The sequence below is a fragment of the Platalea leucorodia genome (assembly GCF_965183815.1).
Source record: "Platalea leucorodia genome assembly, chromosome: 1".
Lineage (NCBI taxonomy): Eukaryota > Metazoa > Chordata > Aves > Pelecaniformes > Threskiornithidae > Platalea > Platalea leucorodia.
In genome coordinates this window covers 78211653-78231016 of record NC_138823.1, presented here as the reverse complement: position 1 = coordinate 78231016, position 19364 = coordinate 78211653, and the positions used below count along the sequence as shown (strand labels likewise).

At 42.5% G+C, this 19364-nt stretch overlaps 1 protein-coding gene across 2 annotated transcripts in view; it reads right to left on the bottom strand.

Moving 5' to 3' along the window:
* Positions 1-17244, bottom strand: part of ADCY2 (adenylate cyclase 2) — a 229908-nt gene extending 212664 nt beyond the window's left edge. For both annotated transcript variants that reach the window (XM_082305789.1, XM_082305790.1), the window contains exon 1: positions 16991-17244. In XM_082305789.1, the coding sequence (XP_082161915.1) occupies positions 16991-17221 (231 nt within the window). In that variant the 5' untranslated portion in view covers positions 17222-17244. The remainder of the gene's footprint in view (positions 1-16990) is intronic.
* Between the last annotated feature and the right edge of the window lie 2120 nt (positions 17245-19364).

Sequence of the window (19364 nt, the reverse complement as noted above, 5' to 3'; positions counted from 1 at the left end):
AAAAGAAGAGCTGATAAACTGTAAGTGATGGTGCTAACTTTGAAATGCAAACACTAATCTTCCTAATATTAAATACATACATTAAGGCTTTCAAGCACTCAGGTAGTCGTCCTGAAAAGAAATTTATGGGCTTAAAGTTAGGCATAGAGGTAAGTGCCCATATGAGTACAGAGCTGTGTGAAGTAAGATACATGCGATCTTGCATAGTAAGAGACAAAATATAAAACCTAACTAGTACGAGCAAGAACTGCTGATTTGCGTCTCTGAATTTTGTGATTTTTGATCATTCCCATCTCTGAAATTTGTTTCAGTGAATTGATTTAGTAATGTCACAACCAATGTCAGCCCAAAAGCATTTAACTTCGACCTTTGACATCTGCACTTCCAGGTGGGATTGTAAAACTCTTGTTCCAAGGTCAGAGGAATTAGTCCCTCCACCAGTGGCAGCACAACATTATGTTCCTTGCACCATCTGTCATGCAGTCAAGGTCGCAGCACCGAAGGAACCCACAAGCTCCTGGAGGAAGCCAAGACTCAGGAAAACCACAGATTTAAATGACAGCAAATTGGTATTTCAGTGATAACGATCATGCTACAAATATACCCACAGGAATATCCACAGACACTTCAACTGCACGCTTCTCCATTTCAGTAAAAAAAAATTCAGTATTCAGTATATAAGAAAAATATTCAGTAAAAAAAATGTATTGTGCTTTCTAGGACAATCTTGCTTCATAACAAATCAACAATATTGAGATTTCAGTTCACAGCATATATATGGTCACATAGCTACATATTTCTAGATGTATTCTATCATTAGATCAATCCGTCAAAATGTTTGTTACAAATTAACAGCTAATCAGGCAACTGCCTTTTTTTAAGCATGCACTGTTCTCAACACTTAGCTGAGCCATTTTGCTCACTAAATCTAAAATTTTATTTCTGCTTTCTCCCCTTCTCTGGTTGGCTATTGCACAATTTTGCATTTTGTTTTGGTATAAACATATGCAGGAAAAAAAATAGACCACAATGTATCAGCTACTTGTAACTGGTAACTGAATGCAACCTCACCGACTGTAGTGGGACATCACCTCTCTGAGCTGACTGCAAAACAACCTGCTTCTGATGTTGCAAGCTGCTTGCATCACATTGTACACTGTGTGAATTCTGAAGTTAAACTGAAATTTGAAGACAGAATAGTATACACCTTAGGCAATTAAAAAAATATATGAGAAAACCACTGTTATTACAATTTGAATCCTTTCCAGAAAGCCTTAATGTGTACAGGGGGATTTTTCACAGTCCTGCCTGTAAAATACACGTTAATGTCAGGTCGACAAAAGCAGGCCATGTGAGGCAGGGCTTTATTTTGGGAACTACTTTTAACAATATTTTCCAATTACTTCAGAGGAACTAAATGTTTATGAAATTGTAACTTCCAGAGCAGGACATTTAAAATTTGTAGCTTCCTGGTCAATATTTGCAATCATCAGTGTGTTTAGCAGGTTAAAAGATGATGTTGGATGCGAAGACAAATCCTGAAGTCTAACTGTTCTGTTTCCCTAACCATTTCCCAAGGAGGTGGGGGGAAAAAAAAATCAAAACACTTTACTTCTTTTTTGTTGTTACTCTCAGAAATGAAAATAAACCAGAGCTAATGGAATTAAAATATCAGCATGACACTTTTGAACATAATGGCTAAGCCTGCACTACATGGATCTTCCCTGACAGCTCTGTCTTCCTGAGTGTTTTCTATCTTGCTGTCTTTTAATTACTGAAGAAATTAAAAAGTCTACTGTTAGAAATTTTTCCAACCCCCATAAATTCTTCAGAAGTGTGATAATGTTATCACCACTAAAATCTGAAGAATCACTTTCACTCATCTTTCCAAAGCCGACAACATTGTCTCATTCCACATCCTGTTCTTTCCTTTTCCAGATAATGCCATGCCCTCAGTTTAATTTTAAACAGCAAAGTTGCTGTAGAGCACTTCACTGTTTTATATAAAACCATACAGCTTGATGAAGTACTCCATAAAAATGAACAAACAAGCATGTAAAATACCAGTTTTAGCATAAAATCTTTTACCATGGTCCCTCATTCTTTTGGTACTTTTTCCTTTATTCTTTTCATTTACCGGAATTTGACAGCAGTCTATATACAGAGGGCTTCCACTGGGATCTGAAACACCACACGTTTTGAGTTAACTCAAACCATTTACTATATTAATTTCCTACTAAAATAATTTTTTTGCTGAGGTCAATGTAACGCTGTCTAAATGTAAACATAAAAACAAGTGAGTAGTGTTCTTCAGACATTAAAACTATGTATGATTTCATACATCTATTTTCAAAAATATTGAGTGTTAAAAAAAAAGTTACAGGGCTCAAGGATTACTAACTTAATGACCTCTATCAAAACAGGACAACATCTTCCTTTAATCAGACTAACCGACTGAAAGAATCTATAGCAAAAATTGCTCAGTTTTCCTGTAAAGCCTGTTCCAGGACTTGAGAGAATTAGAATGATTTTCAGGAGATATATCATCACCTTTCCCTTCGTAAAAGTGGATAGCGTTTCAATTCTCTAACACCTCAAGAAATAATTCTCTACAAAGCCAAAAAGCTGCAAAAGTCTTCTGGCTCCTTGTGACTCTTATCCCATGGTTTTATATTTTAGTGAATTTGCTTACGGCTGACTGCACTGTGTGCCATCTGCTAGACAGCTGGAAAAATCTCCATTTTATTAGGAGGTGCCGTGCCTTGCTCCTGGCCAAGTAGCTGTACAGCTTCATCTAGGACTTCATCATTTAGGACAACAGCTGAAAAGTTCTGGCGCGCCATCTCAGATTTCTTTTCCATCAATTCCATCATTATTAGTCCGTCTTCACTTCATAAATGGCGCAGTGTCTTTAAGGCCAGATGCTGTTTCCAAGCCTACATGGTATTTTCTGGATCCACAACTTAGAAAAACTCCTCTGCCTTTCGTGCCCACCATTTATCTTTCGTAACACAAAGCTTTGCTTGTTTTTCTTGCCTAGCTGCCTGCTTAGAAGCTTTCTCATGTGCTTTTTTTTTTTTTTTTAAAGCTTTTATTGAGCTTTGTGCAACATGTTCAAGGACACTAGCAGAAAATTAATTGAACTGTACCTTTTAATCAAACTGTCCCAAAGTTTGTGTCAACAAAGCTTTTGATTTTCACTAAGGCCCTATGTAATTGCACGCCTGAGATTTTTTCCCTCTGATTCAGCATTCCCTGTTTGGCTTGGTAGATCAATGATAACAGCATCAGGCTCAAATCCAGTTGTTTCATGATGTCTGTTGTCTTGAGAAATTCAGTTCTCTCTATTAATGAGTCTGATGTGCAGTCTACACTTGCTGTTAGCACACAGTGATATTTGACTCCTCGCTAGTCCGCAATCAGTCCAGCAATTTGCACATCACATGTATCAGGTAATTCTGACCGGCCTAAAAACTGCCACACTGCTATGCGATGTCATATATAACCAGCAAGAAGCCATTCTGCATTCGTGGCCAGATTCTAGATCATTTTGTATTTGTTAGTATATTGTGACACTATTAAAGTTGTAAGGCTTCATTCAAATCCTTCAGATGACATTCTGGTCACCTGGAGCCTCTCTTCAAACTTGAAAGTCATGAATAACATGCTCTATAAAATCCCCCCCGTAGGAGAAGTGTGGCATTTTGTAACAGTGCAATAACTGCTGAAATCAACAGGAACTGTTCTTTGACTTCACAGGGTCTGTCCTAGTTAGCACATAGCACTAATAGTGATAATACAGTGATAAACCATGTAGGTGTTGTGAACATCCTTCTGACCACCTATGTGCTTGACTACAGTGCCAAGCACTTTTTGCCAGTGGATTCTTTTTAGCGAGTCCAACTACATATAGATGTTGTTCATCTTACTCAATAGAAAACAATTGCATCCAGATTTTTCCAAGTTTGCCTGATAGCTATAAGTGAAACTCATCTGCCTCAGTGTTGTAGCAATGATTATCAGGAACACAAAATCTGACATACCAGAGATCACAGACTTCTCTGCTTAATGTAAAAACATCCAACCCCACAGAGGGTTTGGAAAGGCTCCTTGGAGGTGCTGAGGAAGAGTCAAAGGCCATGGCTGCTGTGCAACTAACAGTAACGTCAAGAAGGTTAAAAGAAAAATTCTAGAGGCAAAATATTGGTTGCTAGTGAAGAAGCAGAGAACCATGGTAGCATTCCCAGAAATGTTCCCAAAACAAGACAAATTCCCAACTAAAGGAAAGGACAGAAATCAATTAAACTCAAGCAAGAAGGAAACGGCAAAGAAAAGCCAAAACAGACTCTCTTTTTAAAAATTTTGCAGAGAAATAAAACACCCATGTGAAAGTATACACTCTTTTATATAAACACTAAAAGCCTAAGAAGCTAGATGGAAGAACTAAAATGCCAGTTGTTAAAACAACATTATTTACACAGTAGTCTTACTGAAAACTTGGTGGAAAAAAGGCCTTCAGCAGAATACTGAAAAAGCAGAAAAGACTTGAAGCCATACACTTCAGCATGGATTGAAGAAAGGCTTGTATGAACAAACTAGGAGAACCAACAAATAGCATGAAGTCCCTATGAACTAAAAAACTAGACTGAACAGCAAAGGCTTATCAAAATAAATGACCTAGAGGACTGGCCATCCAACCAGGACGGAAACTGTTTGAGATTCTATGAAACGCAGAGATAAGAAAGGCTGTCAAAGAAGAAAACACAACAGGTCAAGGGATACTTCAGTGACTCCCAGCTAGACTGGCTAGGGATTACAACAGCAGATGGAAGCTGAGACCACTGTCTATGTCTCATTCACAGCTGAAAAACAAAAAAGAACAAACAAACAAACACCCATACAAAGAAAGAGAAAACACTCAATCTGATCACAAGAAATGGAAGGAACCTCGTTGGCAAAATATAAATATTGAGGAGCTGCTTTATAACAATTACAAAGCTTGTTAAGCAAACAAATGAAAAACAAAACCCAAACACTAAAATTGAAAGGGGGAGCTAGAAGCTTACAGATTAAGATCTTTGTAGGTGTCCTGAAGACACTATAAAACTCAGAGGCACAGGCCAAAAGCTAATCAGTTCCCAAAAACAACTTGAGAAAGACCAAAACACAACCAGGATGCCTGAACAGCCAAGCAGCGAAGCTTCTAAAAACTATTTTTCAAAAAAAAAAATAAAGGGGATAATAAAAAGAATCATAATATTTATCAGGATTAATATAAAGATTCAATAATGCAGGCCAAGAAAAAAGCTTGAGAAATCATTTTTAAGACTATAAAAATAAGTAGCATATTCTTTTTGAAACTAAATCAGGAGTTGGCAGCCTGCTAAAGGACTTGTAAGCAAACAGATGATGCAGGTATTAAAAAGAACAGTTAGAGAAGAGCAGACTGTAGCAGAAAGGTGGGGGTGGTTTTTGCGTCTGTGTTCAGTGTGGGGTAATTCTCATTCCAGAATATTCTGTACAGGTGGAACATATCAATCAGAAGATCTGTCTCAAATTGAAGTATCAGTATTAGGCACTACAGACAAAAGCAAGAACATGAAATGTAAAAAGAATCACCACAAGCAGATAGGGTTCACCAGAAAGGGCCAATGGAGAAAGAGCTAAAACTGTAGTAACACATAACCTTCACACAAAAGTGCCCCAGTATCCAAAGACAGGAATGTGATGTGACGCCAGTCTCTCCTGGGATCCCTCTCAAAGACTAAGGGAAGTACCAGTAGGTCTAGTATCTATCCTGGGAAAATTTGTTAAAAACAAAGGTCCCAAAGTGCCCACAAAAGTCCTCAGGAATCCTAGGGTATACATTGTTCAGCATATCCATAAACAACTTGGGAAAAGGGGTGAACAGCAACCTGACAAAGATGAGGGCCAACTATGCTGAATTACAAAAGGATCTCATAATAGTCACTACTGAGGAAAAAAATGGCAGATGAATTTCAGTGGAGATGTATGTGAAATGACGCAGCTCAGACAAAACAATCCTAATTCTATACACATGACAACAGGCTCTTGGTTGACTATTAACACTTCGAAATGGAGATATTTGGTGTTTATCATAGGTAGACTCATGAAAACGTCACTTTGGTGCTCACTAGCAGTCAAAAAACAACCCAAAATGCAGAACATAGGAAAAGAATAAACTAGAGAACATCATGATGCCATCTTAATGCATGATGAATACTGTAAACAATTCTGGTCCTACCACCACCACCACTTCCAAATGAATACAAAAGAACTAGAAAAGACAAGTTTCCAAGGATGGTCAAAGCTGCAACACAGTGGCTAGATAGTGATGGAGTAATATTTGATTTTAAGGTTTCTCTTCTCTGCATGGAGTGAGCACAACTGTCCTTTGATACAGCTCTTTTGATTTTTAAAAGCAGTTTCCATCTCAGACCAACAGGGAACAACCTCCACTTGAGCTGCCTGCATGTAAATGCGTAACCAAGGAACCCCATGAGCCTGTGACCATGCCTACTGTACCGTATGCCATGGGATAGAGGACAGAGACCTATCCCTGCCAAAAACATAATTAGCAGAATCAGGGGGCACGTGCTTGTATATTTTAAATACATAAATATGCCCTGTGCAAACCCCACGCAAGCAACCTGAACGGTGAGCAGCTTTTCCTATTTCTTTATACATCTTCATTTGCCACATCAGCAGTCTTCAATCTCTTGATTTATTTTCCATCAATTTGTATCCTCTCATCTTGTTAACCATGTCATATAAAATCTGTCAGTGTATACAATCATTTATCTAATAAGCTGGGGTTCAGAGGGCCCCCAGCACGTCAGGGAACATGAACGGGTCTGTCATGCCTTTCAGTCATCCAGCACCACTTCAATCTTCTCTCAGGCTGATAATTATCAAAAGTAGCTCTACTTTAAGACATTTAGCAGCCTATGAAAAACAAGATGGTCCAGCCCAGTTACTAGTGGTTACATCACTCAGCTGGTGCACTTATAAAATTGTCATACCCGATGACACTACTTGAAAACCATAGAAGATAAGCCATGTCCCAGAGAGCAATGGCAGTTAATTACATTCTGCTCCCTGAAGTGTACCCTTCAGAAGAGGGCTGAGACGATACGCAGCAAAGTGAGCAGAAGTTTGTACTTTGATGAAATTAATTATTTCAGGCTCCAGAGCTAATTAGCACCTACTAGTATCATTTAGATTATTTTTAATGTAAATTTAGTGATCAACATATCCTTCTTGCATGCTTTATTCTACAGATATTGGTTCTGAATTCCTCTCCAAAAACGTGGCTTAATATTTTAGTTTAGCTTGTTTTTCCGGTGTTCTCAAAATCCTTCCTCTTCTTATTATTAAAATAATCTTAAAGAAACTCTCTAATAAATACAACTACTATTTATGCAACATCCCAAAATGTGGATACATTAAGATAAATTGAGTATAACACTTATGAAAAATGTATGCTTTGCAGTTAAATATATTCAAAATATGTCATTGTTGAAAGAGCTCCATCAGTTAACATCATGGATAATATATTACTTCACAGGACACAAAGAGATGTTTTTCAGATTAACTGCACTGTAACATATACTAAAAGTGAAATTATGGCCTTCCTTGTACCCATATAGACCCGTGGAAGTTAGAAATACTGAAGTACTCATTTGATTCTTTGAGCTATTTAATACTGACAGTTACATACTTTGTCTGTCACTTTTAAATGGAAGCTAAAAGGTGGCTTTCCCTCACCACTTTATTCCTGACGTTAACTTGAGAATTTGGCTGTAATCAAGAAAAAATGTCAAGATGGAACTTGCTTAAAAGTAAGGATCACAAGATTTGAACTAGGGAGCACACGAGCTTCAGCACATGAGGAAACAGTGCTCATTTTAAAGGTCTGTTTAATGAAGAAAAAGGTAAGCTTAGGCTCCTTTCTCTACAGGGTCTTTTAAAAATACATTTTGCAAGAATGTTCCACAGATTTAACATATTGGCATAATAAGGTAACATGAAAAATAGTTTTAATATTGAAAAGTCACTACGGTCATTGTGTAATTACTTTTCAAGTTTTTCCTAAGGTTTTGCAATTACTTACTAAATAGAGTTGTTATTATCACAGCAAAGGTTCTTAAAGTTTACTCCCCTAAGGACACTTTCCACACTCTCATACATCTCTCAGTTCAACTGGCTTCAAACCAAAGAGATTTCTTATTTCATTTTTCACTCCAGGATCAGGCCCACATTCTGCAATGGGTATTACTTCTATAATGATAAAATTTCAAATAAAGGTAACCAACATGTTAACTTACATTTGAAATATAACTGTGCAAATAACAGCTCTATAAGGGAGTAAAACTTCAGACACATTCATAAGAAACAGAGCGAAAGAGATTCTGCAAATCCAGGCATTTCTATTCAGTGCTAGCTGAGGGCTTATTCAACCAGTACTGTTACCTCACTTCATTAAGGCACAGGTAAGAAAATACTAAAAATCAAAGAAACCAAAAACAATCTGGTAAATTGTTTTAGTGTTAAACAGACGTCACGTCACTTGAACAAGTGTCTAAAATCCCACCATCTACCAGTCAGGCTTGGAAATTGCCTGGACTTGCCGGGGCAGAAAACAAGCCCAAGTGAAAGACTATGGCCACTTTCTAGCACAAGCTAGTGGGGTGCCAGTGGGGATTACAGGACCAGCTACTGGTCTGGACAACCTACCGCCTCCTAGGTCTTGAGCAGAGTAGACTGTGCTCAGACCACTGTGCCACTAGAAAGGACCATCACAGCGAGCTACATCAAAGAAAGTGAATCCATCCACCTGACAGAGTATATAAAGCAGGAGGAGCAGCTTCTGAGGAGCGGATGAGGGAACTGGGGTTGTTTAGTCTGCAGAAAAGGAGGCTGAGGGGAGATCTTATCGCTCTCTACAACTACCTGAAAGGAGGTTGTAGTGAGGCGGGTGTTGGTCTCTCCTCCCACTTAACAAGCGATAGGACAAGAGGAAATGGCCTCAAGTTGCGCCAGGGGAGGTTTAGATTGGATATTAGGAAAAATTTTTTCACTGAAAGGGTTATCAAGCACTGGAACAGGCTGCCCAGGGAAGTGGTTGAGTCTCCACCCCTGGAGGTATTTAAAAGACTTGTAGATGTGATGCGCAGGGACATGGTTTTGTGCTGGACTTGGCAGTGTTAGATTTATGGTTGGACTCAATGATCTTAAGGGGTCTTTTCCAACCTAAATGATTCTATGATTCTATGAGAGCAGGAGCACTAGCAAGCAGGTGCTGAGCCAAATTCAAAGAGCACCTATTTTCCTACCACACCTCTCAGGAGAAATAAGGTGTCCGAGTCTTCAGCCTGAATTCAGTCTTCCTGGAAAAGAAGCTGGGGGAATTTAGTCTTCCTAGGATTTTCCTGCAGGGCTGACCAAAGTACTGGCAAATTGGAAATATGGATGGGGAAATTTTACCTGGAATGGACAGACAGCAATCCCACTTATCCAGTCAGTGGCCAGGTCCACTGTGCATGCCACAGCATTTGCGTTCTTTAAGAGGTCCCACAGCACACAGTTCAGCTGCCTGAGGAGGCAGGTGGAAAAAGCATATTCTAACTACTTTTGCAAATCCCAGCGAGTGGCTCTGAAAAGCCAACAGTCCACATGCGATCTCATGGGACTATCCAATGATCAAACACTAGACTGCCTGCACCTAAAGCTATAAGGGAAACACATCCGGGCCAGAGCACATCTTATCCCAGCTGCCCTCCGGAGCACACTCTGGGCATGCATCCAGAAGCCATTGCTTCTGCATTCTGGAGCACATCTTCCAGGTTAGAGAAACTTCAAAACTAGAACCATGGATGGTGGAAGAAGTGGATGCTCAGACAACAGACCTGAGGGCAAGGCTGAGAGGCCAGTGGTGATGGGTGCTGCTTCTGTTTCTCACAGACACAAGCCTGGAACAGGTTCTCACCAGGAACAGGAAGGGACTTTTATACCATGCAGGCATGACTAAGAACAAGAGTTCTGTTTAGAGACAAGAGATAAAGAAAATGTTTCTATACAGGTTGAAAAAACAGACAACTGGGAGAGACAGCCTCACACTCCTCTGCACAGATGGTGCAATAGTCCCTTGAATTTTAAGTGTCATCTGAATAAGGTTCAGTGTCCGGAGGCTGCTTATTCAAGATATAAAAATAAAAGATCTGGAGAAGAAAATGTGTGGAGCTGTTTTTTTTTTTCAATAAGATCAGGAGCGATGCTCAAAGAAAAAAAGAGAAGGCAGGGAAAAGGGGCAGAACTGTGCTAATTCACTTATTTTGGGTTCCAGATCCCCAAAACCAGAAGTTTAATCCGTTAGCATCTTCTCATCATCACATATCAATAAGGCTTGAGCTGACTCAGTTTTTTCTGAAATATGCAGAAGCCACTGTGGCAGCACTTAGCTTGTTTGGGATCACAGCCTGGCTATGACTGGGGATGTAGGCACGGGGTGAAACACTACAGGTGTTCAGCTGCACTTTGTTCCCATCACGCTGGCACACCCAGCAGCTCAAGAGATTTGCAGATCACTTCTATCTGTGTTAAATGTACATGCCACCATCAGCTTGAAGTGATGCACAGTGCAATCTGGAAGATTCCAGTGCCTGCTACCATTATAATAAGAAGAAGTTTTTTTATTCACAGTATAAACGTAGGGACTAAAATTTTAAGCAAGATAAACAGACAGGTATTCACAGGTCCATGGCAGACCCCCTATGAAGTTGCCAATACATGATTTGTGAATCCACATATCTGGCTTCATGCTGATAAAGACATCAGACAATCGTAGCCCAATCCATCATCTGTCTTATTCCCATTGCACTTCAGTAAACAACAGCTCTAGTCGGTATGTTATTTGTCATTTTTGTCAGCTGCAGTAATCATTAGGAGTTGTGGGTCCACCGTTTTGAGTCACAATTTGTGACATTAAATAAGCTTTCCATTGCCAGGGTATCCACAAAATTTTAATTTATTAAGATTACAGTTCAAGACTAAGTATTTTTCCAACATAGCCATACCTGTGGTTTTATCCAGTTCTTATTCAGCATTCAGGTTATTCAATATGAAGGATAAAACAGAGGTATGCAAAGTGAGGTTGCCATCGGCACCTCATTATCTTGATGGTTGTCTGTTTCCAGGCTTGTTAGGGACTGGCAAATGAGACAAGCTCTTAGCAGCATTAAAAGTAACCACAGATGTACTGGGAGTGTCATTAGCAAACGGAACAAGAAAAGGCCCAGACTGATGTAGTACCAAGGAATGAAACCAGACACAAAGCTAGGCAATTCCTGCTTCAGACAGGAAGATGCAGCAATGTTTACAGGCCTGTCTAAAGAGGTAATACTGGCTACAGAAGTCATGGTCAGACAACCAAAGATACTACTGGAAGGAACATTCAATAGGGACAGCAATATCCTAAGACTGTATCAAATAGCGAGCAACTATAGCTGCCAAATAGCCAGCAACTATAGCTGGAAGAATATATTGTAATATTATGGTGCCTAGAGACAAGAAAAAAAATTAGAAACATAGGATTTCCTCATGGAACATTTTAAGAGGGGACTTGAAAGCAGAACTGTATGCTAAATTATAGCTGGAATTATGGAAAGAAAAGGCATTATAAATACACTAATGTTTGTTTTGAATTCTTTCTCATCTTGGTAGTAGCAATAATCTGGCAGAATGAGTTTAAGAAGAGGCAGGATACCTCCTGGGCACAACCACCACAGCATCAAGCATGCAAACAACCCTTTCTCTGCTTGTCCTTCAATTAGTGAGGATTTTCCTACTTCATTACCTTTGCTGGGACTTATCTTTCTTTTTGGGGGAATGGATATGCTGGAGTTTGAAAACAGTATAGCAGATGCTTTGGCTTATTTTCCGTCTGCAAGGATTCCAAGGAATGCTTTCAGACCTTGGGTATTCTTGGGCTTTGGGAAGACAGTTGGTGCTTTTGAACCAAAAAAGCTTTAAATTACACAGAGCTGATCTCAAAAGATTCCTAAAATTGAGAGTACAATACAGCTCTGAACTTACAATATGGGTGTATTATTCTATGCAATTAGGTTATAACAGAGCATCTCATGAATAGGGATATAACATCACCACAATGTCAGTGCGGTGACCTTTTGGTGTGGATGGATGAATTTTTCAGATCCAGAGTACTGATGAGAACATTACCAGAGGCACTTGAGACACTGCAATGAGAATGATGGAACGTGTCTTCCAAAGCTACTTTTTCCACATGGACTTGAAGACTTTTCCCCCTCCATTTCAGGATGAGATTCTGATCATGGAAATGTGGAAGGGTTTGACTGACGTCCCATTTTTACCAGAAGCAGCAAGGATTTCTTTTAGACAGAGTAAAACCAATTAGAGGGAGGAAGGATTTGCTGTCATTCTGACGAAGGGCCCAAAGAAATGGCACACCCCAGTTCAAGCCCCAGGAGAGGGCTCTTCTGATCCTCTTCTCTTTGCACAGAGACATTTCCCTGCCAGCCAGGTTGGCAGCTAAAAAGTTTTAATGTGCTCCTTCAGAATGAGGCAGCTGCTTCTGCTTCCATGCAGGATCAGCTGAAGGTAAATTCAGCCAGTCTGATGTGAGAAAACCAGTTCCTGCAGAATGTACATCTGCCATGTTGCAGGTACACCTCCCTAGTTAATTGTAGTCCCCCATCAAGAATGATTGCCTACTCCCACTTTTGCTACAGAAGGTATTTAGGCACGTCAGTGATGTAGGTGTCCAGCCAACCTTTAGTTTCTTGGATTTATGAATGAGTAAAAAGGGTCAGGAATCATAACTGAGCCTACCAGCATGATCATGAACTTTTCAGGAACTTCAAAGAAGTGGTTGAGGGGGATAAGTAATACCTCTGCTCCACAGACAATCAGTAGGCAGCTAACCCAAAGACATCTCATAATGCTTTAGAAGAGGGAAGGCATCAGAATGCCAGCACTTTTCACTCAACACATGCTCCACTTGGCCAATGATACCATCAAGAAGCATGCAGCTCCACATCAATGTCAACACATTGACAATCACATCTTGAGAGCTTTACAAGGTCATATGTAGCAGCAAGGATTCGGGAGACAGATAAGGGCTGCAGACTAGTGTTAAAGGTAAACACCGCATAGCAGGCTTACAGTCTTTGAGAAAGGGCCATGGGCCAGTCTAAAAGAAAACACATGTGTATCGGGCAGCAGATTGGTGGACCTTGAGTTTTGGGAAAAGGGACAGAAAGAAGAGCTTGACAGACTTAGGTCTTTTCCCACTTACACCACAAGTGCTAAAAGATTCTGATATCCCTAAAGTGTAGGTTTTTATTGAAGCCTGGATCTATGGACTGGGCACTCCTTATGTCTAGAAAATACATGGATAAAGGAAAGTTATGGCCTTCCAATAAATTGTACAATTTGGGCATCATCCCTGTTTTCAGTCAGAGTTTTGTTTAACCACTAAGAAACAAAACATCACAACTGCAGCTATTTCAGATACACTCAAATTTTACATTATGAATTTAAAAATGGCAATTTTTTTTTCTCCTACAAATTGCAGTTATAATAGATATGCTCTGGTCAGAGACAAAGTTGTTCTAGATATCACTAAAAATGGTCATAAGTTTTTAGTAATAAAAAGGGAGAGGGGGTCAAATAATGAGTTTGTCCTACATATTATATTGAAAGAACAAGACAATAACCAGACAGAAAATGAAGTTGATCTCTGGCATTTCTAAGCACTGGAAGGCTTTCACAGGCTTGGGAAAATAATTTACTATCGATTAAAGCAGCAGCTAATCATGGATGAGTGATCTCAGTTTGCCAGTTTTCAGTTCATGCCAGGTACAGAAAAATATAGAGGATACTTTGACACAGGAAATTCAAAGGTTGACACTATCACTACATTATTTAAAACTCCGAGCTCTGAATGGTCATCTTTCAAGTAGACTTTGGGAGTCTTATATCTAGTGTTTGAGAAGACAGAGTGCTTAACTCCAAAGGTCAAAATCACAATATTTTTCTGAAACAAACAAAAGCAAAATCTCCCAAGAAACCTCACTGAACCTTGCCTGAAAGAAAAGTAATCAGATTTCCACGCACACTTTGTAAGTAATCTTGTTTACTGTAATTTTGCAACAGCTTTTATAAATTTTTCATCTGAAATCAGGAAGGCTACAGCTCGTATTCTGACAGGTTGAAATAGCTGAGTAAGTGGAATACATCCCTGTGTGGTTGGCTGTGTTTGGGAACACTTAAGAATACATTGCCAAAAAAAAAAAAAAAAAAAAAAAAAAAGCAACCCAGACATCACAGTGATATATTTTAACAACTGAATGAAAAATTAAAATAGAAGGAAAGCCTCTCACTTCCATTGGTTTCAGGGTTTTTCTAAGAAAGCCTGGAACATAAAAATGGTTCGTGCTTCACGAATATCCATTTTTTCTGAACAATTTCTGATTCCCCCGTTCCATGTTCTAAGCTGTTCTTTGAAGTACAAGTGAGAAATACGAATCGAGTCTTATGGTGAGTCATTTTGGAGTTTTGTTTCCACAACGGGCTTAAGTAATTTTCAGTAAAATCTCAACTGCTTTGTACGAAATCTAAAGGAAACAACTGTTAAGAAAGATTTCCTTTAACTACAAATGCACACACAGCACAGACCTACACAGAACTACCCCACTTCACTTCCATTGCGCCTCCTTTACAAAATTAAATCTTCTGTCAAAACAATCGCATGCGTACTGGATGTGCAAAATAAAGACAAGGATATTAATGTTGGCTCTTGTGGCTCAGACACTCATAACTGCTCGCCCCTTTTATATCATCAGGCACAAAAAAAATGACTAAGATTCCACAGCTATATAAAAAGAGTATTCTTTATTCAGGTGCAGGAGAAACAGATCTAAACCTTCAGGAATATTTTAATCACAAATGCAACCAGAGCTAGACTATAATAAAATGCTTTTAGGTGAAACTCTGGGCAGGGCTCCAAAGGATTTTGCCCAACATCCTGTGGCTGGAAGTCCGTATAGGCAAGCTTTCTCTCTGCCTGAAGTTACTTTCATCCGTTGCCTGGAAACTTTAAGGATGAACCCCACCTCTCTCTCCACTCACCCGTCCAGTTGTTAGCCACAGGAAGATAAAGGCTCAGGAAAAAGGTTTTAAAAGCATTTTCTTTCCTCTTCCGGTATTTCTGGAATTCCAAATGCAGACTGAACTATAAAATTCACTCTTTCTGAAGTAGTAACGCCTGGTAAGATTCGGCCAGCTCACAGTTTTGTTTCCATAACTTTCAGCAGTCCTTCGATCTGGGCCCAGTGTTATGCCACCGTTGGTAACGTGACTCATTTGCCTCAAGAAACGGAATTATGAAAATAAGCATGTGCAAGTTGTAAACAAGCTGTAGATTGTACCATGACGAAAAGGTATAAAATCTAGTGCTAAGCACTGTCAAGCCCAAGTTCTGCCACCTTGACTGTAGGCGAGTATCGTGTATGTCTCCACACCTAACTACGCTCCAGCCTTAGTATCTGACAGATTTCCATTTCCATCGTTAGTCCCTTCAGCCCTGATGAACAAGCACCCAAGTTAACACACCAGGATGAGATAAACTGTTGAACCTGTATGTTGTACACAGAGCTCCAAGACTGAAACATTTAGGCATTAACCAACTGAACTATGAGGCATCACCATTACTGGCCTCACATTAGCTCTTTTACAACTGTTCTGTATTTAGTAGGAATGGCACTTTAAACAAGAAGCTCAAAGAACAATGAATACCAATACCAAAACGAAATAAACCACCAACTAACTCTAAGTTTAGCTAATCCTGCAAGCAGTTCCTGCAGCTTTTAAGACAAAAGTTTGGTCATAACAAGCAAGAAAGCAGGATTCTCTGTCTGTTTAAGCAAACACTGTTATGTGCAGTGCCTCTAGAAAATAATCCATTAGATTAAACTAACCTACTCATCCTCGCTCCTAGAGATCACTGAGTCTATTCAATAAACATTAAGCTTTCCAGAAGACCATCAGAAGATTTTAAAAAAATTTAAAAAAAAGATAAAAAGTCTGAGACGCCTCAAATCCCCATTCTTTAGTTCAAAAGTATACAATAATGCAAACAGCCTGCCTCTAATCATTAACAGCAGGAAAACTCTGTAAGGAGCGAGAATTTTACTGCCCTCTGCAGCTTTTCCTTTGCGTTCAACGCAAGGGCAAAACGCCACAGATTTCTGGGTGAGATAAACTGATACCGACTGTCATCTGTCGCTGTGACATATATTTTTCCTCCCAAAGGCTGGAAGCCCCGCACTGGACACGCAGAAAAGGTATTCGACCGACCAAACTTCACCTCCCTTAAAAACGAAGGCTCTGCTGCCCCAGAAGCTTTCTTGAGAAAATGGGTCAAACGCTAGAAAATGGTATAGTGAGGGGGGGAAACAAGGAGGGAACGGCTCCTGCTCACTTGCCATAAAAATGTTTCTTCAGGTACCGGTACGGACTGCATTTTTGTGCGGCGATTTAAACCCTGCCACTAAAAAGGCCAATAGGGCTAAGCTGCCAGTTGGAAGGGAGCAGAGCCGATGAATTAAGTGAATTAAACTCGATGCGCTTGTTGACTCAGTTTTCGCCCCATCAGCCGCGCTGCCGCTCTCCCAGCGTCGCCTCCAAACACCAGGCAGCAAAGTTTGGGCGGGGGTTCCCCGGGCCCCGCAGCCGCTGCCCGCCGCCGCCCGCCACCAACTTTCCTCCGCAGGAGCAGCAGCAGCTCCGGCTCCCGCCCGCCCCGTCCCGTCCCGCCCCGCCCGGCTCGGCTCGGCTCGGCGGAGGGCGCCGGGTGGGGAGATGCCAGCCGGGCGGCGGCAGCGGGGATGCCCCGGCGGCGCGGGTCCCGGAGCGGGAGGGCGTCTCTTACCAGCCCGGAGGCGAAGAAGACGGCGAGCAAGGCCAGGCAGGCGCCCATCACGATGAGGAGCAGGAAGACGATGAGCGGGTGCTGCTGGCTCATGCAGTAGTAGGACTCGTAGAGCCAGTCCCGGGAGCGGGACTGCTCGCCGCTCGCCCCGCAGCCGCCGCCGCCCGCCTGCTCTGCCCGCTCCAGCAGGTAGCGGCGTCTCCTCCTCATCATCATCGCTTCTTGCCACATCGGGCAGAGCCCGCGCAACTCCCTCCGCGCCGCCGCCGCCGCCGCCGCTGCTGCAGGAGGCGGCCGGGGAGTGGAGCGGAGCGCGCTCCCGCGCGGGAGGCGGAGAGGAGGAGCCGCGGCGGCGGCGGCGGCGGCGGCGGCAGCGGCATGGTGCGGCGGGCGGCCGCCGCCGCCGCCGCCGCCGCGTAGCCAGCCCGGGGCTCGCTGCGCCTTCGGAAAGGGCCACCCCGCACGCAGATGCCTTGCCCGGCTCCTCCGGAGGTGGGGGCGGGAGGCTCGCTCCTCCTCGCCGGGGAGGGGAGCGGGCGGCCGCCCAGAGCAAGCGCCCAAGGGCGGCGGCGGCAGCGGGAGCGGGAGGTGCCTCCGCGGGCGACCGTGAGAGCAGCCCCTGCCCCGCGCCCCTCCGCCGGGAGATGCCCAAGGGGCAAGGCCACCTGCGGCGGCCGCCGCGCCCCGCCGCCGCCCTCCGCCCGGCCCCCGCCTGCCTCCGGCCGGGAGACCTCGCTGCCCCCGCAGGGGTCCGGTGCTTCCGCGGGTGCCTCTCCCGACGGCGGCAGCGCGGCGGCAGGTAGCCGGGGGCTCCGCGCCGCCTGCCGCGGCCCCGGCCCTGCCCGGCTCCCCGCGGGGAGGCCGCGGCGGGGCAGCTGCGGGGCGCGCCGCGCCTTCCCGCGGGTGCGTGGCAGCACCTCCCGACGCAAGAGGGAGATACCTGTGAAAATCTCTTCGAGATTACTCCCACGGGCGGAGGGCTTGGCGGGTCTGTTTCGCTGCGTGCCTTTCCCGGAGGCTGAATCTCCTTTTTAAAAATCATACCTCAGGTTTTGTCACAAACAGACACTCAAGTTAGGAAGCAGCATAACATACATTTTCCCCGGCTTTCCTCGTTCTGAAGGACTTATTTATTCCTAACAAAGCAGGCACTTGAAACAAACTGGACGTGTAACTCCCTAAAGTTGCATATCCATCATGCACAGCATTTACCAGCTAAAGTTTTGTAAGCACATGCATGCAGCTCTCCTTCCGCAGCCCCCTGCCTCACTGAATGTCCCTCCCCACAGGACAAGTCCCTCTCTACTTTCTCTGACCCACGCTCCAGCCTCTGCTTTAGCTTTGCCACATCCTTTATCTCCCAGGGAGAGGAAGAGACCAAAGTGACATGGATGCCGCTGGGCCTAAATGTCCCAAGGGTGGCTCCTGGTGGCTGGAGTAATGCCAGGAGTAAGAGGGACTTGGGAGTACTACCATACTACAAAAGATGAAAAAATGCAGCTACCATAAGTAGTCATAAGTGAGCGATTTAGAGCAGAGGGCAAACCATTAGCCAAGTGGAAGGGAAGGCAGGTAACTAGGATGATACGGACCAAAACTGCCCTTTCAATGCCTAATTCTGCCTTCTTTCTCTGCCACTGTTCACATTTTTATCCAGAAGAAGAAGAGGTGCATCAACCGCCAGTGTAACGAAGCATAGAAACCTATAGTACATATAGCTCAGAAGCCCTGTCTGTACACTTACACTTAGACTCCTCAGGTTTGAAACAAGGATGAGGTCTGAGCTTCCCTGCCCCCTGTTCCTCTCAGCTGGCTGGAAGGAAGAAAAGCTCCTTGGCTTTCACTCTTCCTTCCCCTGAAGTGCTTGCTGGGGCAGATGGAACAGATGAGGAAGAAGTGGAAAGTTACAACTGCGCCCACTGTTCTGGGAGAGAGAGAGCGAAAAACTCTCAGAAGCAGCAGTGAGAAGATTGAAGGATGAACACAAATCTATGTGGGGAGAATATTCTGGCAGAATTAATTGCCTGGAAGGAGTTAGTAGAGGTGGGTGTGAGAATTTTTGCAACATGAGAAGGCTTTACTTGCAGTCACTTCAGAAATTGTGGAGTTGGCCACCCTCACTGTCACACACACATATATAGTGGGATAAGCAAGGGGAGTTTAAAAAAAAATCAAGAGACAAACCAGAATTACAATATAAAACTTCTTTTAAAAGCAGATCACAATATTTGGGATTTGAAGGCATCTGAGTTTTGATCTCTCAAGGGTGGAAAGACCAATATCACATTTGTACTTATTTACAGTGCAAGAATAATTACATGATTCTGTATGGACTCACAAAAATGTAAGAGCTGAATGGGCAAATTGAAGCATG